The sequence below is a fragment of the Ostrea edulis genome, chromosome 6 (genome assembly GCF_947568905.1).
Source record: "Ostrea edulis chromosome 6, xbOstEdul1.1, whole genome shotgun sequence".
Lineage (NCBI taxonomy): Eukaryota > Metazoa > Mollusca > Bivalvia > Ostreida > Ostreidae > Ostrea > Ostrea edulis.
Window position 1 is genome coordinate 39,143,926 of NC_079169.1, and position 25,078 is coordinate 39,169,003.

The 25,078-nt window shown below is 34.9% G+C and overlaps 2 protein-coding genes and 1 long non-coding RNA gene across 6 annotated transcripts in view; all 3 read right to left on the minus strand.

Annotated features, from left to right (window-relative positions):
- LOC130046757 (uncharacterized) lies at positions 1 to 25,077 on the minus strand. The gene is made up of 2 exons (XM_056139567.1): positions 22,404 to 25,077; positions 1 to 969 (listed from the first exon to the last, which is right to left on the minus strand). The coding sequence occupies exons 1-2, from the start codon at positions 23,319 to 23,321 to the stop codon at positions 931 to 933; spliced, it is 957 nt and encodes a 318-aa protein (XP_055995542.1). The 5' UTR covers positions 23,322 to 25,077; the 3' UTR covers positions 1 to 930.
- LOC125682956 (phosphatidylinositol 4-phosphate 3-kinase C2 domain-containing subunit alpha-like) overlaps positions 1 to 25,078 on the minus strand; it is a 372,533-nt gene that overhangs the window by 265,486 nt on the left and 81,969 nt on the right. The gene's annotated exons all lie outside the window — the stretch shown is intronic.
- Positions 4,678 to 6,248, minus strand: LOC125682982 (uncharacterized). The gene is made up of 2 exons (XR_007372755.2): positions 6,007 to 6,248; positions 4,678 to 5,536 (listed from the first exon to the last, which is right to left on the minus strand). It is a non-coding gene; the product is annotated as an uncharacterized LOC125682982 (long non-coding RNA).

Genomic DNA, 25,078 nt, shown 5'->3' on the forward strand with positions numbered 1-25,078 from the left:
TAATCAAAGAATTAATTTCTCAACTACCTGCGTGTTCAGCATAGTGTGATTACCTTCGCTATTAAAACTCTATTTACGGACAGCTTTGGTACCAAACATGAAAGACAAGATTTATCGTAGCAATGTTAAAACCGTTTGGGTAACTTCTTGGACATAGGTGACTAAAGGTTTTCAATTAAAAAATTGTGCGTTGTTTGGACATGCAGCATGGGTGTTCATAAATCTTTTCCATACATACACAAATCAAACTGTCCTGTGTTATCGGCCGATTCGTGCACGGCATTTACCTCTGTGAATATTCTAAAATCCCCTGATGCGCACGTGATTTTAGTGCCATCATTTAGCGCTGTAAATGAAATCTTCATGCATCATTATAATTATTTTTTTATGTGGATTGCGCTTAAATTGTTCTCCGTCTTTATCGTTGGTGAGAAAAGTGTGTAAGTGTTGGGTATCGTGTGCGTTTTGTGTCTATAGTTTTGTTGTTTTTTGGATGGGATTTTTTTTTTATTGCGCTGTGTATTGTGTAATTAGCGAACTTAATAAAAACGATATTTTGTTATTTTTTTAATACGAATGTTGAATACAAACCGGAACGAGTTATTGAGAGAAATTTACATGAACGCATTGTTTTAAAGTTGAACAAAATGGCGGTCCAAACGAATGCAGAAAAGCAACGTTTATCAAAACATCCTTATGAATCCTACACCAGAAATAAAGAAAAGGGATAAGAACATGAAGAATTATGGACATTAAAGATAAGATGTAAATAAAACAAAGTATCATATAGTCTTTTAAACAAAGAAACAGTAAAGATATATTCACACACCCCTTCACGGAGTACCAACGGACGATATACAATTTCCAACCGATATTTTTAGCGGATTTCACTGGGAACGTTTATTACGTTGCCCCCGATATTACGTTATTTTATCGTGACAAAATGGAAAACGTAATAACGGGGTTCCACTGTTCAAACAAACAATTGACAATGACAGGCATATGCTACATGTATTTCAAAACGTACAAAGGATGAAGGAGGGGAAGGGGGCATGGATTTACTGTCGTTGTTCCCTGTCCCCACATTTTGTTTTCGCCGAACGATCTTTTCATATAAAAAATGCATTTAGTTTTTCGGCGAGATGCCTCTTCATTATTTCTAACAGCGGTTTGAACATTACCATTTGAAAATTACTTTTGTAACTTTCAAGTGCCGAGCTTGGGATTCTCATTGAGCTTATACATTTGCATTTTGTAAATATTATATATTTATTGCGAGTCACTTCTGTTACGTTTTTTGGTGGGGTTTATTTCATATTAGAACTCCTACACAAGCTGCGAATCTTATGCTTTTTTTGCTAAGGTTATTTGCATTTTCATATAAAGAACTGTTTTATAAAATTAAAACAATAGCAATGTGTATTATGTCTCATTCAGACAAACAAGTGAGTTTCCTTTACAATATGAATATGAGCTTTTACACAAGTAGTGTAATACACACATGTTGATGAGTGCAGTGTTTAATGTACCCGTGTACAAACTCTTGGAGTTTTTCTTTTAGATTTACGTATGACCAACAATCACTACATTGCCTAAATGTAAATCCATGCATATATGTTCGTCTAATTTATCAAATTCGATTTAGTATATCCTCTTGCACTAACTATCATGTTAAAAATGAGCTCTTATTCCACTCTTGTTGATAAAGCAGCATTCAGTTTCAAAGTTTTTATTATTGCACATGTATGGTGAACATCTTTTTTTAAATAATTTCCTAAATTTTGTTTTCAGTAATACATGTATTTATTTGACTTATTTGGATTCACATTCTCTCCAACCTGATTTTGAATTGAAATAAACTACAAAAAATAATTCAACTCTCATGGTTTGATTGCTATATACAGATAATTATGCACTGGATTATGAAGTACAAGTCATACAGTCTTCACGAAAACTCAGTAGTCCGAAGACCGAGGCCAGTGAATTTTATGGTCGGGTCAGTGAAAATTAAAAATCCGGAAGTCCGATGGACTTGTAGACTTTTTGTAAATCACATTAAATATAATGTTGGATTTAGATATTCTAAACGTCTTATTTGCTTAAATTTACCATCAAAATAAAAATAAATCAAAAAATACCACATAAAGTAAGTGTTTGGACATCGTGGTTTGTTTATTTCGTAAAATACGATAACTTTAATTGTAATTGTCAAGATAACTTGTACGTTGATCGCGTGAATATTAAACGAACAACTTGTTGAAACAACAAAAATGGTCGCGTTCTGTATCGCACCGCACACCGGCAATTGCTGCTTTATTGCATGGTCCAATTAAAATGAACTTCGTCAATTGCAGTTATCTCTGATTTTATGCAATTTCTATAGTTTGTAGAATTAATCAATCGTTTACATTTCATGTTGGTAGAGAAGGCTACTTCCTAAGGTGCACTCGGGCTGTTTGTGAAAAAATACGTGAAATTGTAGTCTTGTTGTTTGCGGGCGAAGAGAGAGAAAATACCGTGTACGGTGTTGTTTTTCTGTTATCGACAGAAAGGATGTCTTAGGGTGGATATGAATACGAGTAATAACCATAGTTCCAGTGAATTAATTGTACAATTTGACAATGCATTCCAGAATGTATGTGATAAACATATAAAAATTTAGGGGGCCAGTAAATTTCACTGTGGACCAGTAAATTCAGACAGTTCACTGGTCCGACTGGCCAGCAAGTTTTTAATGTTTTCGTGAAGACTGCATACAGATGCATCATGTGTGTATTTAAATGATTTCTGGCGGGGTGATGAAATGAATGTAAATTGTTTCATAGACCTGCATTATTGGTGTTTTGACATGAATATATGTTGCACTTGTTAGTTAGTGTATGTATGGTTATGTGTATTTTTCTTTTTTGTCCAGTTGTTGTTTGTTCCTTTTTATCATTATTTAACATACATGTATGACGAGAGTTTGGCGATGGAAATGTCACTACCTGTTTTAACGACCTAGGTCTGTCACGGCTGGGATTCGAACCCCGACCGTCCGCATACAGGGCGAACACTTTACCTCTAGAACACAGCAGCATTACCACAATGCTATTGACACTAAATTCTGATTATAGATATTTAAGAAGGGCAGGTGTCCTTTACCAAAATTGTAAATTTCATGATCCAAAGACAGGGTTTTACATATAGTTCCGGGTGGGACAAAAATTATTATAGTGACCATTGTTTTTAACATCATATGAAGTTTATATTTCAACATGTTGAAAAGTTTCAGGACATTGTTTCCAATCCATATTTGTTATTTCCTTACAGAAAATGTATTATTTAGTTGTGCAAAAATAAAGAAGAATACATGAACTTTTTTTTTACTGTTGTTCCTGCTCATTAACATTACACACAAAATCCATGAAGTCAGCTAGCTTAGCGCTTTTCAGTACTTTCAGTACTTTGATTTATTAACTGCCTTGTATTTTTGCTAATTAGATCTAATGTAATTATTTTTGTCAATGAATTTCATTTATAAGCAAAACAAGCATTGCTAGATATATTTTTGCTAGAAATATTTTTTGTATTCATATTTATATGTATGAATTTCTATATATTGATTTCTGTTGGATGAAATATGCAATGGACCGGAATAGCTGTGTGTTGAAATATAACTGTACCCAATGACGTATGTACAACTCAGTTAACACGTACCCGTACGAATGTTGTAGCTCAGAGACTTGTGTTTGTAGCCAACAGTCTATCCTTTGTAATGTTATGTGGATGCCTAATTTTTGTCTGGTACCCATATCATGTACGATAACTTTAGAAATCATTAAACAATATGGGATATATATCTTCACATCTAAGTAGCCTATTGAGTTAGACACCCCTCGCCCTCCAAGTCTTTATATGTACTGCGATCGCGATTTCAACATGTTCATCAGTCCAAGAAAACTGAAAGTAAGCAGATTAATCATGTGAAGCCAAATATTCATTAAATTTAACGGCCTTCAGATGATTAAAACAAGAGGCCCATGGGTCACATTGCTCACCAGCCCATATCTGAAGACTTTCCATATATATTTGCATGTAAAACCTTAGTCCCTATTATGGCCCAAACTACCCTTTGCAAACTAGAATCTACACTATGTCAGAAAGCTTTCATGTAAATGTCAACTTCTTTGGCCCAATGGTTCTTGAGAAGATTTTTAAAGCTTTTTCCCATACATAGTATGTAAAACTTTGACCCCCCCCCCCTGAAAATAAATCCCACTTTTTTGCTTAATTGAAGGATATCCCTGGAAGTCCTGGGACTTCCTTGTGAAGTCCCACTTCTCCCATGTCCTAATGCAGTGGGATAATACAGGACTTCATGTTTCTGCATTTGTCCTGGAATATCCCACTTACATCAAGAGTGACTTTGCAAGAATTTCTAGGACATATTTATTACCTAAATGTCTTACAAAGTCCCACTCTCATAGCAGCAGGTTTTTCTAGGACATTCTTGTGTTTTTCAGGACTTTATTATAAAATGAAGACGAAAACATCATCCCAGAAATTCCCTAAAAATCTCATACTTGATACATTCAAGATAATGCAAGACTTTACATTGCTTTCCAGGACTTCGTATTAAAAGTATGCAAAGAGAGAAGTCTTGCAATTACCCTCAAAATCTTACAACCAGTGAAGTCAGATTATAAAGGACTTTAATGAGGGTTACAGGACTTTTAGATATTAATTGTTACAAAATTAAATCCTTGTCATATCAAAGAAAAGATTTTACATTTTCTGGATTACCTTGACATGTCATTCCTACATAGTTCAGGCTAAAAAAAACCTATAAGAACAGTGAATGATTCGTGGATAAGAACATTTATGTATACAACAACAATCATGTCATAATAAGTTGTAATAGAAAAGACTATATTTCATCAAAAGTAGACTTGAAAAATGTTGGCTATGAGAACACTTCTTATAAATTTATAATGACAACAATCTGAACTTGAATAAAAATCACTTTACTGTCAAATGCGCTATTGAAATCCTCAATGTCACTTGAAAGACTACCATAATTTGAGTTTTGAGATGCTTCATCACAGGAGTTCAATCGGGTTTGTCATGTTTTTTTTTAGGTTAGAATATTGTCCAGTGTATTATTAAGATCATTTTGATAACAGATTTCCAGTTCCTGGGCTACCTTCTTCAAAATAAAGAAGATCCCTTTTTGTGAAAGAATGTTCAAAAATTCATCAGATTCTGTGGTAGGCTTTTCCATTTCCAGAGATGACACAGTGGCATTAATGTTCGAAACTGCATGTAATGAACTTAAAAAAATGTCTGTATCAAAAGGATTGCAATTCAGGCTCAAGTGATGATAAGTTAAAAGGATTTTCCAATGTCACGGTCGTATCACGAAGTACCAATGGCATATCAACTTTTGGATGTCACCACTGAAGATTGCAGTTGATGTTTTAATATTTAGTACAATTAGGAATTCGCATGTTTACATCTTTCTTGCACAGCATGTACCTTTTGGGTTCTCAATCTCCTGCAATAATAATTAATTACAAATTATTAATGAAGAAACTTAATTTTCAAGACACTGATTAAAAAAATTTATATTTAGAAAAGTTTCTTTGACACATCAATGTTTTGAGGTGCAAATAGCAATAAATTATCACTGATGGATACAATCAGCTTGCCATGCTAAATTTTGTAACCGTACTGTCCGTAGTTATTTTACGAAGCAGTAATAATTACAGAACAAGGTCAACTGATCGAAACAGAATCATAATGATGGATATCCATGATACAATGTTCTGGTGATTATACCCTTTCCATCTAGATCGAACCAGTCAATGGTTTACGTTAAAAAAAGGAGTAGTTTGTTTTGATATGTTAAGCTGTAAATAGAATGATTGTATCGAGGAATTTCGAGTGGTCCAGCGATCAAGCGTGTATTTTTCCAATGCAAGTAATCATTTACAAACGTAAACAAAATAAGCATATGGTACTTACAGAGTGTCATCCGTTACCCCGTAGTCCTTTTTCATTCCGATGTTATTGATTTCCATTCACAAATCTTTAAATCATAAATGACTTCTTTGAAAGTTGTAACTTCCGGTGATGTCGTTTCGGTCAACTTGTACAAGGTACGAAGCTTGTCATGTTTTTTTCTTCTCCCCGTTCTAATTCGATATAAGATATATCATGTATAAAATATATCATATGTATATATATGAAGTCTTATACACTGGGTTTCCACTGGTCGATTGTATAACTTTTTACTGATCGTCTTTTGGTTACGTGTTGACCTGGGGACGAGTCAGTCAGTGTACGACCTGACGTTCACGCAAGTGATCAAAGCGCTTTTTTTCCAATGTTCCTTTCTGGGCGCGAAGTCAGGGAAATATTCGCAAGGATGGAGAACATTCAACAGAATCAGTATGCAATCAAGCATGGAATGGATTCCAGATAGGAATATAGGATTCACCTTGCACTCAGAAATTGGGGGATAGGCCTAGTTGTTCAAAATACACGGCGTTGCTGGTTAGTATTTTTACTTTTGGTTTGTAATAATTCGTCTTTTTTGGTAGTCTAGTGGAATTGTCACACCTTAACAAATTATCATCCTGTTTCCAATATTTTTATCTAGTACATGTTTTTTTTCATTGTAGCATGGACTTAAAGAGATAGTTATGAATTTAGAATATCATCAAGTGACTTTTAATAAGGCACTGTTTTCAGTGGATGAACCGACATCATGCAGTGTGACAGGAAAACGCCCGTGAGACCAAAGATGGCTTAGATAAAAGGGAAGACGATGCAGAAGGTGCATATATACAAGTTCAAGACATAGATATTTTAAATTTTGCATGATGTTCATTTACAAAACCTGTTATGCAACCTCTCAAATAATTCATTATGCTATCTTTTAAGCCTCTGTACCAGAGAAAAATCCAGAGATGGCCCTCAAAGAAGTTAGAAACAAGATGAGAGACTGTCTCAAGTTGTTTAGGTCTGGAGCCACCTTCCCCCACCCACGAGTCGAAGAAATAGATCTTTGAACCAGGTTACCCGTGACATCAAGATAAACAAAATTCAACTTCAGGAACAATTTGATAATACCTGTTTAAAAAATTTTTTTTAGCTCACCTGGGCCGAAGGTTCATTTATTAGTGAGCTTTTCTGATCAAAATTTGTTCGTTGTCTGTCGTCAGCGAAAACTTTTCACATTTTCATCTTCTCCAGAACCACTGGGTCAATTTCAACCAAACTAAGTGACACAAAGCACCCTTGGGTGAAAGGCTTTCAAGTTTGTTCAAATGAAGGGCCATGCCCCTTCAAAGGGGAGATAATTGCAAAAATACGGTGGGGTCATTCAAAAATCTTCTCAAGAACCACTGGGACAGAGAAGCTGAAATTTACATGAAAACCTCCTGACATAGTACAGATTCAAGTTTGTTAAAACCAATGACCTGGGGGGGCGGGGGGGGGGGGGGGGGGGGGGGAGATTGGGTCTCAATAGGGGATCAAAGTTTTACTTACAAATATACAGGGAAAATCTTTATGAAAATTGTCTTCTCAAGAAACACTTGGCCAGAAAAGCTGAGATTTACATGAAAGCTTCCCGACATAGTGTAGACTCAAGTTTGTAAAATTCACAGGGTTGTCACTAACGCAAGAATAGGATCACAGAAATTTCATTGGGGTTTGTCCGATATGGCGAGTCCCGCAGACGTGTCTCGGACTCTGAGTAAAAATCATAATTTTACTTAGAAGCCCTGATTTGTGTATTAATTAAAACTCATAGGAAAAAATCTAGGTAAAACGTTACGCTCTAATGTGAACTGAGATGATACCACCGAGTTCACAGTGTCCCAATCCGACTTGTTTGTTTAGTGCAGTCAGTTAGGTGCAAATTAGAATATAATATTGAAATTTAGATACAAAGTAAAATACATTTTGTCACTCACAGGCAGTTATTTATATATGTTTCTTTTTCCTTTTTTTTTTTACAAATCAGGATCTATATTTAATTATAAATGTCTTCCGGTAGCCATTTTTATTGGAATTGAAAGTAGCGTAGTTTGTAAACTTTGGTAGATTTTACATCATTTTACAAACAAAATTAGTACGCATCTATTTTATCAAAATAATTATTTAATTAAAATTTTGTTTAATACTGAATAGGGTTGTAACGATGATAGAGGATTCGGGGAAGTAATTCTGTTTGCAATGGGCAATTAGTTGTATGAGACCGAGTCGTGAATGATTACTTTTAATTTCATGTGTACAAAGTGATCACTGCACTGTTATGCATGGGCTTGGCGAAAATTAACTGATTTTTGCCATTTGTTGAAGATGAAAGTGAACAGAGGTACGACATTAGCTTGTGTTCACTCGGTATAAATAAAGGTGTAGGAAAAATCTAAATGACTCTTTAATTCAACTTTCATGGGACTCAAGCGGCTTACAAACCATGATACCGGGACTCGTCTTCAATATTTTCTAGTGACAACCCTGAATCGTGGCCCCCAAGGGTAGGTTTTGGCCACATTATAATAGGGACAAAAGTTTTACATACAAGTATATGGGAAATCTTTAAATATGGACCAAGATGACTAAGGTGAGCGATGTGGCCCATGGACCTCTTGTTTAATTATTTGTTTACGTAAGAAATAGTGCTTTTTAGCTCACCCCAGCCATAATTTAAATGAACTTTTCAAAGTACTTGCTTTGGAAGTTCATATAAGTATTGCAGAAATTTATGTATATGTATGTTAAATAAATTTTATTATCAGATTATCATTTTGATTCATAATTTCATTCTTAATTGCCACTTTTACAGAAAAGATATCACATATCCTGGATCTCGAGTTTTATTCCACAGTAGGGTAAGACCAAAACAGGTTAGTAGGATAAATTGGGACTTTCCAGGAGTCCTGCATCAACTCAAAAAGCAGGATTTTTAGGGAGATCCAATAAAATCCTGCAAAATCCCAGTCCTGTCTACTGGGACTTTCCAAGACATGTCCAGAATAATCCCACGTTCTCCCCTTTCAGATTGCAGGATTAAGTGAGACTTTGCAGGACTATAAAAGGCAAATTTAAGTGTTCAAATTATCCTTAAAAGTCCTGAAATGTCTCACTGCCAATACCGTCCCTCTAATTCCTTGTCAATCTCAGTTTCAAAAAAGCAGGACTTTTCAGGACAATCCTGATAAATCCTGGGATTTTGTTTCGGGACTTCCTGGGATATCCTGCTGTATTTTCAATGGGGAAATTATCCTTAAAAGTCCTGAAATGTCCCACTGCCAATACCGTCTCTCTAATTCCTTGTCAATCTCAGTTTCAAAAAAGCAGGACTTTTCAGGACAATCCTGATAAATCCTGGGATTTTGTCTCGGGACTTCCTGGGATATCCTGCTGTATTTTCAGAGGCCCCCCCCCTCCACTTGTGGCCCCATCCTACCCCCCCCCCCCCCCCCCTGGGGGGGACATGATTTGAACAAACTTGAATCTGCACTATGTCAGAAAGTTTTCTTGTAAATATCAGCTTTTCTGACTCAGTGCTTATTGAGAAAAAGATTTTAACTATATATTTGTATGTAAAACTTTGATCCCCCTTGTGGTGTGGCCCCATCCTACCCCCGGGGGTCATGATTTGAACAAACTTGAATCTGCACTATGTCAGAAAGTTTTCATGTAAATATCAGCTTTTCTGGCTCAGTGGTTCTTGAGAAGAAGATTTTTCCTATATATTTGTATGTAAAACTTTGATCCCCTATTGTGGCCCCATCCAACCCCCGGAGCCCATGATTTGAACAAACTTGAATCTGCACTATGTCAGGAAGCTTTCATGTAAATCTCAGCTTTTCTGGCTTAGTGGTTCTTGAGAAGAAGATTTTTAAAGTTTTTCCCTATATATTTGTATGTAAAACTTTGATCCCCCCTTGTGGCCCCATCCTACCCCCAGGGGCCATGATTTGAACAAACTTGAATCTGCACTATGTCAGAAAGTTTTCATGTAAAAATCAGCTTTTCTGGCTCAGTGGTTCTTAGGAAGAAGAGTTTTCCTATATATTTGTATGTAAAACTTTGATCCCCTATTGTGGCCTCATCCAACCACCGGGGCCCATGATTTGAAAAAACTTGAATCTGCATTATGTCAGGAAGCTTTCATGTAAATCTCAGCTTTTCTGGCTTAGTGGTTCTTGAGAAGAAGATTTTTAAAGTTTTTCCCTATATATTTGTATGTAAAACTTTGATTCCCATTTGTGGCCCCATCCTATCCCCAGGGGCCATGATTTGAACAAACTTGAATCAGCACTATGTCAGAAAGTTTTCATGTAAAAACCAGCTTTTCTGGCTCAGTGGTTCTTGAGAAGAAGATTTTTAAAGATTGTTCCTATATATTTGTATGTAAATCTTTGATCCCCTATTGTGGCCCCATCCAACCCCCGGGGCCCATGATTTGAACAAACTTGAATCTGCATTATGTCAGGAAGCTTTCATGTAAATCTCAGCTTTTCTGGCTTAGTGGTTCTTGAGAAGAAGATTTTTAAAGTTTTTCCCTATATATTTGTATGCAAAACTTTGATCCTCCTTGTGGCCCCATCCTACCATTGGGGGCCATGATTTTAACGAACTTGAATCTGCAATATGTCAGGAAGCTTTCAGGTAAATTTCAGCTCTTCTGGCCCAGTGGTTCTTAAGAAGATTTTTAAATGACCCCACCCTATTTTTGCATTTTTGTGATTATCTCCCCTTTGAAAGGGACATGGCCCTTCATTTGAACAAACTTGAAAGCCCTTCACCCAAGGATGCTTTTGGCCATGTTTGGTTGAAATTGGCCCAGTGGTTCATGAGAAGAAAATGAAAATGTGAAAAGTTTACAGACAGACGGACGCCGGACAAAATGTGATCAGAAAAGCTCACTTGAGCCTTCGGCTCAGGTGAGCTAAAAATATATACAGTGTGATAACATATAAAGAAAATGTGTGGAAGTAAAGGCGCAGACGATGGGTGCACAGATTTCGATTGTATCTAGTGGATTGGAGGACTTAACTTCGTAATTGTTTGATCAAATAACTAAAACTATTTAACTAGTGCAAGGTTTTTGTAACTATTCCTAACATGGTTGCATATATATTCAGATTCATAAATTGAGCATATAATCTATTTGAAATTTTGCTGACAAAATCGATCGATGTACGTCTAGTCAGATTCCGACGACGGCTCGGAACCGGTTTTATTGTAATAATATTGTTTCAAATAATCATGTTTTATTAACTTTGAATAATTACTGGTTTCGTAAAAAGACTATATGGAACAATCAGTATCCCCAACGATAATATTTAAATATTACGATTTCTATTAAACCTATAGATTGGAAAAACATTCAGATTTCATGCATGGAATGTGAAATTCCAGTTATTTGCAGAACATAAAAAGTAAAAATTCACATATCCCCCAGTCTTCGATCAAAAAAACTCTGAACTTCTATATAACATACTATATATATATATACATATATAGCATACTAATTTACAATTCATTAATATTCATTGGATCGAGGCTTGGGGGTTATACTAATTTTTTATGCATATTGTTGGAAACTATAACTTATACAAAAATAACACGACTGTTATGGGTTAATTCTGCATGTTATAATTTCAATATGCGTGAATTTTCGCAGAAAAAACACACTGGATTTATAAAGAAGAAAGTCTAAGCATATTCCATAGTACCTTGATGGAATTTTGAAATGAAGATTACAGGGCCATATTTGGGTCTTCGTAGCTCTTGTTCTTTATCATTTTTTGTACATCCTTTTCTGTTATTCCTAAGCATGCATTTAGATTTCAAACGGTATCAGCAAACTTACACATAAATACTAGTATATACTAAGTTTGTCCCCACCCTGGGGTCAGAACCCAGCGATTTTTTTCTACCCACTGGTACTGGTACTGGTACCCATTCAATTGGGGAAAATAGCGTCAAAATCGAACAAATTGGGAATTTTTTACCAATGTATCGGCAAATGATTTCAACTAAAAGGGAAAAAAATAGAACAAAACAAGAAGTAGTCATCTCTTTACAAACTTTTTTACGGTAATATTTGCTGTTGTGAGACATAAGACATGAGACGACGTAGGCTCGTTTTAGAATTGTCGTACGTAGCTCTACAAAACATGCGCACTACCCATTCTCTCACCAGAGGGTGCGCTACGCAAGCTTCACTTTCACTTTGTGGAGCGTAGCGTAACGCCCTCTGGTGAGAGATTGGCGCACTGCCATGATCTGTACTTTCGATTTAATACCGGAAGTGAACATTTTAGTTAACTCGTACAATGTTTCAGACTAAATAAATTACGATGTCAGCGGTCTATTTATCGGCAAGTGAATTGGGAATTTTTAGTCTTAAAATTGGGAAAAATCAACGGTTTTTGGCATTGGGAATGGTACCGTTTATCGGTACCAGTTATATAAGGGGAAAAAACGCTGGAACCCTTACTCTGGGGATCATCAAATTTACAATTTAACCTAAATTAGGTAAAAGACTACCTGATCTTTCTAAATATCCTTTTAGTCTTAATTTAGTATCAATAACACTAAAGAAGATGTTATTTAAGTGTTTTACACATAAACACTATATGTAGTAAGTCTGGCCCCACCCTGGGGTCAGAACCCCTACCCCGGGGATTATGAAATTAACAGTTTTTGTTGAGGCCTTCCTGCTCTACATCACTATGCATTTCCTTTTTCTTAAACGTGCGGTTCTAGAGAAGATTTTTGAAAATTGGTCAATTTTGGGTAGTTTTTGCCCTGCCCCTAAGGCCCCAGGTGTGCAGGATCGAGTCCTGAAATTTACAATTTGTGTCCGCCTTGTTCCAAAAATGCTTCAAACAGTGGGCAGTTGAAAAGAATTGGAACGGTAATTATAAAGAAGTTAAAAATTTCTATTGTTCACACATTTACTAACTGACTATTTTGGCCACACCCTGATACCAAAACCCCTACCCCTGGGATCATCAAATTTATAACTTTGGTAAAGGGCTGCCTGGTCTTTTTAAATATCCATTTAGTTTCAATCTAGTATCATCAAATTCACAATTTTGGTAAAGAACTTCCTGTTCTTTCGAAACATCTATTTAGTTTCAATTTAGTATTAATAGCAATAAAGAAGATGTTATTCAAGTGTTTTACATATATAAACACTATATTAAGTAAGTTTGGCCCCACCCTGGGGTCAGAACGCCTTACCCGGGGATCATGAAATTTACAATTTTAGTAGAAGCCTTCCTGCTCTATATCACAATGCATTTATAGTTATTCTTACACACGTGCGGTTGTAGACAGGATTTTTTAAAAGAACCAGAGCCACAAAGTACTAAAATTGGCCCTTTCGCCAAAATAAATGAGACTTTCACAGTTGATGCTCTAGGATTAATAGGTTATAGAACAATTTATTTTACAACTATATCTTTTCTAATTTTCGTTTTACAGTCGTTTAAACTTTGTGTTGTTTTTCAGCAGAAAAGCTATATAACGTCATGATGTTGACGTTATGAGAATCACAGTGTAATACACAAAAAATGGACGCATAGGTTAATATATATTCTTTGGGCTTATTCTGGTTGTAAATCACAGCTAATAAAATACTAGGAACTTGTATATTTTCTATCACGATGTTTAAATTTGTGATATATCCCCCCTCCCCACTACATAACACTTTACTATTTTTTCCCGCTGTATTGGACATAATTAAAAAATTGTAATCAAAAATTAAAATTCTTTGCAGTGAAAGGACCACAGCAAATAGTATTGGTTTACTGTCTATCTCAAAGACGAGTTTATGTTTTCAAGTTGCATTTACATCTATTCGTATCAATTTCCATTAAAATTGATATCAATTGACGATAAAAAAAGAGAGACAACTGTATAATTTTGGTTGAACTTGAGTAATTATAGTAACTAATTCGAAAATGGATTTTTTGAACATCCACCTCGTAAACAAAATTTTTTTAAAAATAAAACACGGTGGACCTTTAAAATTGTCGGCACCTCTGAAGTCTTAATTTTCTGAGCGAGGTAGACCTTTAAGTCCACGGAGGATCTAAGTGGATATCTGGCATCTGTGTCTCCTTTGTGCCAACGTGCACCTTTGTGTGATAAAAAAAGATAATAAATACTAAGCGAAATATTAGTGGGTGAAAATTAAAACGTATAAAACGGCGACTTGTATATATTCATATCATTTAATGATATATATTATTGTAAATTTGAAATAGTAATTTAATTTTAAAAAATGCACCTTCACTGTCTATCTTTAAAGAATTATCATACTGATTTGATAACTTACTTAAATTGTTTACATGTTGGAGTTTGCTATTCGAAACAATTCATCTTAATTACTCTTAACTTATGACGTTCGTTATGTATTAGTTTTTCACGTTTATATGTTTGAAGCAGATAAATTGTTTTTAAAACCCCCAGAAATAGAGTGGACAGTGTCGCTAAATGGATTTTAATTATCTCTAAGTAGAAACCTCAACATGTTTGTAAATCGGGATTATTTCTTGTATATAGATATATCAAGATATTGATACATATCCGTATGCAGACTTCCCCGTAGACGTTCACACCTAAATTCTCGACACCCCATACACAAACACCTGTACGTGTTAGTCGGCACATTGTTTCACAGCACGGGCAGCACGAGTTCACCAAATAAGAGACTTTCAGGATCATTTGACTTTAAAAATGAACAAACGAATATCAGATGATATAAATTGGCAATGATTTCAATTTGATAAATAGCATGAGTTATACCAGCTCAAAGAAATGTGGAACATAAAATGACAAATAAAAGCATTGAGTTTTGGGTCCATTCTGCTCTTCGTGGACTGAATACATTTTGTTATCGAAGATGGAAAAAATTATTTTAAAAATGCCTAGATTGTCCGCTTGCATAAACATGTATTACGCTGGTAAAAAATCTAGTAAATCCAATGAAGTTGTTGTAATATAGATTATATATTTATTTTATTTTTGACTGAGAGGGCGTCAGATAGCAAGGCACGTAACATCGGTTTTAAAAAGAGAGGGGGCAGTCCTAACTTGTGCCAGCCAAATAATTTAACACGGAAGAAAAGGAAATTAAATATATCAGAATGAAGTGGAATGGTTAATTAATAAGAAGAATATTGTTCATTTCAAGATTTGATTAAACTTCCCGTACCTGTATACAATTACTGATGCTCTCTCTCTCTCTCTCTCTCTCTCTCTCTCTCTCTCTCTCTCTCTCTCTCTCAGTTATAGATTCAGTACTGTTGTATAGCGTGTATGAATAGAAGCAACTAAAATACAAATCGTCAAATCATTTTGTCTATATTTTTTGTGTGTGTAAACTAGTTGCATTTGACACCGATATTTCAAAGCAGCAGACTTGAATGGGTCGACACTGCACACTTAAAGAAATTGAATTCGGGAGGGTGATTAGGACAGTTTGAGTGGATGAAGACCACCACCGCCACCACACACATGTACACAATTTAAGGTTTTGAAGATTGGTCAATTTAAGCACAATTTCCTGCTGCTATTGTAGGCTGGATTATTAAATTAAGATATATTTATTGGCAAAACTCATGTCCAGTTTATTAATTGACAAAACTTATATAATATAGCATTCAGCCCGTATGTCATAATTTAATTTTACTTGTATCACGCAATTTGACTTGTTGAGCACGCCGAAAAAAAATATTTTATATTGTATAAATGTAACTTGGTATGGGGACATACCTCCTTGACAACTAAGACGACACTACTTTTCCTTTTCTAATTTTACATTGGACAATGGAACACTGATGCGTTGATATATAGGCCTTCGAACTAGATAATCAACAAAATTAAACATGCACAATAAATACTGTATTGTCTTACCCCCTCCCCCTAAAAAAAAAAAAAAAAAAAAAAACGCACATTCTTTGTTTACAAGTTACATAAAAATTATAAAAAAAAAATTAAAAACTCTTGACATGTACGACGATATCATATGTGAAATTTAAAAAAAAATCCGGTATATCGAGTATTTTCATATGGGGGTTACTTGATCTGCCTATCGAATCATAAAATGCGTCATGAATGTCTTACGACAGATGACGTCATGTCTCATCGATAACATGTGTATTGCTATTTATAAATTGCTTACATAATTTACTGTGTCGGATTTAACTGGCGACAATGCTGCATGTTATGGTAAGTCATATTGTAGTTTAAATCTGTTATTTTGAATTCCATTTTGCCTGACCAGGTCATGCTATTATTCAGCCCGAAAATTGGATGTACTGTAGGTCAAAGAAGGACTCGCTACCAATGTACGTGAAGTTAGGTTAAATAAAACAGTTATTTCGAATGTTGACAGTCTAAAGCTGCGTAGTAACAATTTTGTAAAATAAATAAAGCAAAAATTATTCGATATGATATCAGTACCATACAAAAATACTTGAGTGAAGCCTGAATATTTTCTGATATATCCCAAAGTGACAGAAGACGCCATGAACATTTCAGTCACTAGGCCTAACAGTTTTGGTAACTCGTTTCGTTCAATGATAATGTTTATGATAATAATGTAAAACTACCAAAATTGTACACAGTTTTTAAGCAACGATGCAATGAAGATACTTTGTGAACGACTTTAAAAGATGAAAACAACTAGGTATTGAAAATGAACATCTATAACCTAGTAAAAGGGCAAAACAAGCTGCAACCGAAAACTATTATTAGGTGAGGGAATTTCCCTTGCTTTAAAAATAAACACCAAATTAAAATGACCTATACATGACACGAAATAAAAAACCTAGTTTCTTTCTCCATAAGATACTTAAATCAGCCATATTATCTGTAAAATTCAAGTTTACCACAACCAGCGCATTATAACCGTGATATTTTTCAGCAATCCGGAATATCGTTTTTTGAAAAATAAAAATAGTGCTCCTAGCTCGCCCTAAAATATTTTTGCATGTATGTTCAATTGAAAAGGTGTATATTATAAAAATACGTTAAATATTTTGGGCGAGATGAAACCAGTATGCCAAAATCTTTAAAAAATAACCAGTTTTTGGTGAAAAATGACAAAAATACGGTACCATATCTGGTTCTAGTATGTATACAGCTTTAGTTGTGCTCCTATTTCTAAAATCTAACATGTTTTTTTAAACCCCGGATTCTGATACATATTTATAACACCAATACTCCTGTTCAACATTTACTTTCATTTTTATATATTTTAAGGGCCATAATATGGGGTTTGTGAATCAGGTTCTTTGTCAATTTTGGGCAGTTTTTGGTCCACCCCTAAGGCCCCCAGGGGTGCAGGAATCCTAAAATTTACAATTTTATCCCTCTTGTTTCAAAGATGCTTCATACCAAATTTGAAAAGAATTGGAATGATAGTTACCAAGAACTTCAAAATGTCTATTGTTCACACATTTCATAACTGACCATTTTGGCCCCACCCTGATACCAAAACCCCTTACCCCTGGGATCATCAATTTTACAATTTTGGTAAAGGATTACCTGTCCTTTCTAAATATCTATTTAGTTTCAATATAGTATCAATAGCACTAAAGATGTTTAAGTGTTTTACACATAAATACTATATACAAAGTTTGGCCCCACCCTGGGGTCAGAACCCTTACCCTGGGGATCATGAATCTACAATTGTGGTAGAGGTCTTCCTGCTCTACATCACTATGCATTTAGTTTTTCTTACATGTGTGCAGTTGTATAGAAGATTTTTGAAAATTGGTCAATTTTGGGCAGTTTTTGCCCCGCACCTTGGGTCCTAGGGGTGCTGGGGTTCTGAAATTTACAATTAATGTCCCTGTTGTCCCAAAGACGCTACATACCAAATTTGAAAAGAAGTGGAATAAAAGTTATCAAGAAGAAGTCAAAAATGTTCAATTGTTAACGCACGTCGCAAGACAACAGACGGCAACCAATTGCAATACACACCTTACATGTATGTCCACCGTATAACACAAGTTACACACACGTTGGCCTTTGCATTATGCAGACAGTTCCAATAAAACAAATTTGATGAAATATTTTTATTTAAAAAGAGAAACTTGATCATGCAAGTGTAACAAGAAAAATAAATTATTCCTATAATTATACCAACAAGAGGTACTGTGAGCAATGCTCACTAAGAATACCCCCCGCTTACCCCAATCTCCCAAAGGGTGTTGTTAATAGGTATAAATTACCTCTTTCCTGAGTGTAAAGATATGGTATGCCTTTGTAGAAGAAAATGGGAGATATAGTCCGAACACAAATCCATGGTATAAACCTTGAGATCAAAGGTCAAGGTCATAAAGAGGTCATGAATGTACATGACACATAGTCTCATGGTGATACACCCATGTCTTATGGTATGACTATGTCAAAACCCTATAATCAATTTTGACCTTGAGGTCAAAGTTCAAGGTCATATAGAGGTCATGAAGGTACCCGACACATCGTCTTATGGTGATACACTCATGTGTCAAATATGGTATGCCTATGTCAAAGAACAAAGAAGTCATGGCCCTGACACGAATCCATTGTAAAAACCTTTAATTTTGACCTTGAGGTCAAGGTCATATGGAGGTCATGAAGGTACCCGACACATCGTCTCATGGTGATACACTCATGTGTCAAATATGGTATGCCTATGTCAAAGAACAAAGAAGTTATGGCCCAGACACGAATCCATTGTAAAATACCTTTAATTTTGACCTTGAGGTTAAGGGTCAAGGTCATATAGAGGTCATGAAGGTACTCGACACATCGTCTCATGGTGATCCACCTGTGTGCCAATTATGGTATGCCTATGTCAAAGAACAAAGAAGTTATGGCCCGGACACGAATCTGCACAGACAGACGGAGTGATTCCTATATATACACACACACACACACCCCGAACGAAACTACAAAGAGTGTTAAATTGGTATCAGATTTTGTTCTGCCAGGTGGTTTTACATGTATAATAACTGTTTTGATCTTTTGCAAATTTTCACTGTCGAAAGTCCGTCTTGGAGACATTTTGAAATAATCGCTCTAACTCTCAACAATATCCACCTGTCCTACATCCCATACCGAAATGACTCACACGTTTTACACAGTCTGTAAGTTTCTAAGGGCGTGGTTAGAATGATCTGCATGTTTCTATGGGCGTGGCTTGATCATGTACAGAACAATTCATGTACAAAACGGTTTGTACAGTACACTGAACGATCTGTACAGAATGGTGAACAGTTTGCAAGGAACGAAACGAATCAGTGTCAGATGAATTGATGGAGAAAACGTTTGAAAGAACTCCTGAACAATGCAAGGTGTGAATCCATGCTTTAAAGGGAATGTACAAGGAGTCCAAAGCTAAGCTTAAAGACCGAGAAAATAAGCACCGCCTTCAAATTTACCTGGCCTGTGAACCCTTGTCAATCAGGTGAAATTGAGTTTCACATTGGATGCTAGAAATTGATTAGTTACTAGTCTTTGTGTATACCTTATCTATCTTATCAGGAGATCGAGGTGCCCATGCAATCCTTTGATGCTTACCGCGTAATCCAACTGGAGAGGGAATTTTCATGTAGAGATAGTCATACAATAATAGTAGTAAATTTTGCATACAATAACATCAATTAGAATATAGTAGGGTATGCTTAGGAATGGGTACGATTGATAATAATTATTATGGATTGTTAGAATATAATTTACACGGACATCGATTTTATCCTAAACAGATTAATTATGAGTAAATACATTGTACGTTAATGAAATTTTGTTTACACATATTTGAAAATCTATAAGCGTAATTTTCCCTCAAAACATGGCGACAAACGTGTATGAGCAGTTTTGGAATATATACATGTAGTCATCATGGGGCGTGGGATGATGATCGGTACATAGCCAGAAAATCTACCACAGTACGCAGGAACTCCTGTCAAAAACTATATTTGGCAGTCCATCGTCGGATACCAGGTATCTGACGGAGGCAGTTAAATGGATACAAGAAAAATTAGAATAAAGAATATTCTGCCTAAGCATTCTCATTTATATAAGATAAATTTATCGAACTTTAATTTTTACATGTTTGATTCATTAGATTTAACTATCAACGTTTCGATTGACTTGCACAAGAAAAATGACTACCATGAATTTTTCAATCTTCAAAAAAGAAAGAAAATTTACAACATTAACTATACAGGTTACATACACTGCAAACTGCATATGGATGCAGCATGTTGGGGAAATAAGTACATACATATATGAATTGCTAATCATGTATATATACACAAGTAAATGGACAGTATCAGTATTATACCAACATATGAATAATAAACTATAATGATTTTTGCAGTTTTAAAGCATCACTTCTTTTTCTGAAAGTTTGCACTAAATATTCACTCAATTTGACAATTACTGGTTTGTCTTCATTAATCATCAACCAAGTAAATTTGTCCTTATTTGTTAGATAGATAAAAATTTTGTTGAGCTTGTATATACCATTAAAAAACATATTTCTCTCTTCAACATAGAATGAACAATCAGTAAGGAAATGAAATTCATCTTCTACACAATTAAGGTTACATAGTTCACATATTCTTTTGTTTCTTTCTAAAGAAATCTTCTGGCCAGAATTGGTTTTTGTAAATTCATATCTTCCTCTTTCAATTCGAAGGTCATGTGCACTAATTCGAAATCTACATAGAGTTTTTCTTAATTCTAGGGATTCTAAAAATATATAACTTTCCATAGTAAAGTTTTCTTTATACGAAAAATATGTTGTGAGTTTTCCTGATTTCTGACCCTCTTCACATTGTTTTGACCAGTAAAGTAAAAATTGTTTCCGTACCTGATTCTTCATCTGTTTTTTGAAAAATGAGAATTTGAGATTTTTACCATGGGTACCAAAATGCCCATTTTTTCCTTAAAATAACTAATGTTTTTGTACCAACAATTTATATTATATGAATTCAGATTGATATTCTCTGTATAAGCACTGTATAACAGGGATGATTCTGGGCAATTCTCAAGTCTATGCCAATATAGTAAAATACTTTGGATTATAGAGCAGAACATAGGATATCTACCCAATTCAGAGATTATTGCAATATTAGTACTTCTTTTACCGGCACCCAGTAGATGTTTACAAAACTTAATATTCAGGTTTTCTACCTCCCAATTTTTAATATCATATAAATCTCTGTCTTTTTCCAGCATGCGTGCTGAAAGTGTTCCCCATATCTCGCAGCCATACAAGGCGATGGGTTTTACCATATGGTCAAAAAATGCAAAAATGTTTTAATTGGTGGATCGATAGATTTGATGTCTTTATAAAGTTAAATGAGGCCTTAAGAGCTTTATTGTATAGATCAGATTTTGCTTCCTTGAATGAACCACAGGAGGATAATATTACTCCTAGATATTTATATTTGTTAGTACATTCAATACATATGTTACCGAACACAAAATTTTCTTTAATTAGGTGTCCGCTTTTATTAAAAATGACTACTTTTGTCTTATTGGTATTAATTTCTAAGCACCAATCGTTGCAATATTTTTCAAGTAAGTTTAGTTTGTTTTGTAGTCCATTCTGGTTTTCTGAAAGCAGTACAAGATCGTCCGCATATAGAAGAGAGGTGATTTTCTTTCCAGAAAGATTGACAGAGCCAATGGTTTCTTCATCCAGTAATTTAGAAAAATCGTTCAAAAATATTTTAAAAATATTTGGGCTTGTCGGACTCCTATCTCTGGTGTATATGGAAGGGTTAACTTGTTCCCTACTTTTATGAAAATATTGTTGTGCCTATACATACTACATAATATGTTGTAGAATAAACCATTGATATTTAATTGTAGGAGTTTTAGTTTAATGCCTTAATTCATGAATGACGGTATCAAATGCCTTGTGAAAGTCTACAAAACATGCATAGAGTCGTTTATTGCCAGTGTTAATGTATTTGTCAATTAAACATTTAATTACAAATAAATGGTCTGATGTCCTGTATTTTTTTGAAAATCCTATTTGACTCGATCTCGTGTATTATTTTGTTTTCAGTTAAGAATGTATCAAGCCTGCTGTTTAAAATGATATTAAAAAGTTTCGCTATGCTGTTAGTTATAGTTATTCCTCTATAGTTTTGGGGGAGCTTTGGATTATCCGATTTAAAGATGGGTGTTGTATAACCCTCTAACCATTTTTCTGGATAGATTCTTGATGTTAAGACCATATTGAATAGTTTTGAGATACAAGGATTTATATATATTTGAGCTGCTTTTATCATTTCATTTGAGATGTTGTGTAAACCAGGACTTTTACCCGACTTTAAAGTAGATATGGCCTTTTGAATTTCAGACAAAGATACATGTATCTTGAAATCCAATTTGCTAAAAGACTTACAGGTCTGGCTGTTTTTTAGTTTATTAATTTCGGCTTCTATAGTCTTAACTCTGTCCTTGTAATGATCTGGTAATTTAGATTGAGAAGTAAAATAGCCAAACCATGTATCCCCATCAATACACTTCTCTAAATTGTCTTTTTTCCCTTCATTTTCACGAAGCGATTTGACTAATTTCCTATATTCTTTAGGATTAGTTTCATTCATTTGATCTAGTTTATCTAGAATACCCTGCCTGAATTCTCGCTTTTTACGTTTCCGCAGCTTGGCATATTCCTTATTTAATTTGAAAAAGGAACCTCGTAAGTAAGGGTTATTGGGAAATCTTGAAAGTAATGTTGCTTTCTCAAATAAGTATTTTCTCTTTTTTGTAAGGTCGGAATCAAACCATTTCTTATTGGTTGTGTTTCTACGTTGTGTTTTTCTTTGTAAAGATGGTTTAGCTACTTTGTTTAGGATTTTGTGAATGTCGTTGGTGGCCTTGTTTATACTTTGTTCATTATACTCTATCGGTGTGTTTAAATAAAGCTTCATATCATTCTGGACGGTTGGATGCATGAAAAAATTTTGAAAGTTTCCTACAGATAAACTATCCTCATTGTATCGTTTGGGCATCTCCTGCATGTTGTCACATGTATACTCCCTTTCAAATGATGATAAAAGTTTCATTGAGATTTTACAATGGAAGTCAGATAAAGGTAAAAAATCAGATACATGTATATACAAGACATCTTCTAACAACTGTTCAGATACAATGAAGTAGGTACAGTAAAATATCTCTATCTCGAAGTTCAAGGGACTTCGAAAAAACTTCGAGATATCTGGGGGTTCGAGATATCCAAAAATCGATCTTGAATTTTTTTTGAAGGGAGATATATGATGCATAGTATGGGATTTGCATTATAAACAACAACCCCGTTGCCGTTTCTTATAATGCAAGTTGATTGATATTGTGGAATTTCAAAGGCAAATATTTCGGTGTTTTTTTCTCCATATCTATAAACATCACATTCACAATGTGTTTCAAAATTAAGATGATCGTACAATTTGTATGCTTACTTTACTGATGTATAGGCCCGACTAGGATGTAGCTATTGCGTTGTAGTGAAAGAACCTATCACGTAAGAAACAAAAAAGACGGATTTTTAAAAGAACTTTTTATGTTTATTAAATACAATATCTTATTAAGTACAGCTAATACGCATGTTATTTTATTCAGCATTTTTTATCCATGTTGATAATGTGTTTGGAGGGATTTCGTATTTTTTAGCGATGGCCGCCTTACTGTCAATTCCTTTCTCTACATCTGCAATAGCTTGAATCTTAGTTTCTATGGTATGCGATTTTAACTTTCTTTTAATGCCAGGGATTAGCAGCTTGTCTTTACTGTCGAATGATGAACATTTCACGGGTCTCTATTTATATGTTGTTGTGATCCAAAGTGTTTAATTTCTGTTCACTTTGAAGATTTTCGTGTTTTCTATGTTCTAGTTTTAATGATGAGGCGTGTATTATTAAATGCATTATCGTTATTATGAGCATTAACTTCAAGCTCACTTCGACAATTTTGTGCGTTTATCTAACCCACATGTTAATGATATAGCGTGTATCAATCAAAACACCATCCCTGGAATCGGGCGTGTTGGTTCATAATTGGCGGTGGATTAATCCGTAATGTTGGAAGGCTTCACTAATCACCTGAGCTGTTGAAACAATTATGGCCACCCGTGACTACTCGGAAAAGGCGAGCGTGGATTAGCGGTCATTAATTATAATTGATGTAGCCGCGGGCGGAGACGTGTGTTTTAACGACGCCAGGTATGGTAAGCAGACCGGAAAATTGACTGCACTTCAAGATAAGCCAGGTGAAATTAGGGCATGGGACCTTGAAAATATTTCGACATAAGCGGAGTATTCGAGATTACCGTGTTCGAGATATCAGAAGTTTTTTAAATCATTTATATAGGGAAAACGGCCGAGACCGGCGGTCGACTTTGACTCAAGCGGGGTATTCGAGACAAACCATATTCGAGATACAGATATTTTACTGTATATACAAGCAAGGGTTTCCTCGGGGTCGGGGCTTCACACCTGCCTTAAATTAGCTCCGCCCCTTACTTAACTTATCTGAGGAAAACTGACCGGTTGAAAACCTCGGCCTTTAAAAAAGTGGAAAAAGAAAAAAAAACTTGTATATTTTTTGTTGAGCTTGATTGCAATATTACTTTTTTCTTTGCATTCAATGGAACCTCTACAGTCCGCGAGGCAGGTGCCAAAGCACTTCAATAGCTTTTGACAAAGTTTAAAGAAAGCATCCTTTCTCATACAAAAGTCCTCGTACCTAGTCATTGTTATCAAAGCTGTCATACCATTCAGTAGAACAATTTTTCCTACAACCATCTCTTCTTCTGGAACATCCTATTATAATTCCTGTGCTTAAATAGTATGGAAAAGTATGTTTTCTATGAAAACGGACAAGTCTCAATCGATCCATCTCTGTTTTACAAATGAGTTTATCAGGATTTACTTACAGTATTTAAACTTCATCTGAACGTGTAGCAAATATACTTTTACTTATGTGAGTATATTTACTCATGTGCAAATTTACATACATAAGTAAACTTTTGTCATATGAATGGGGT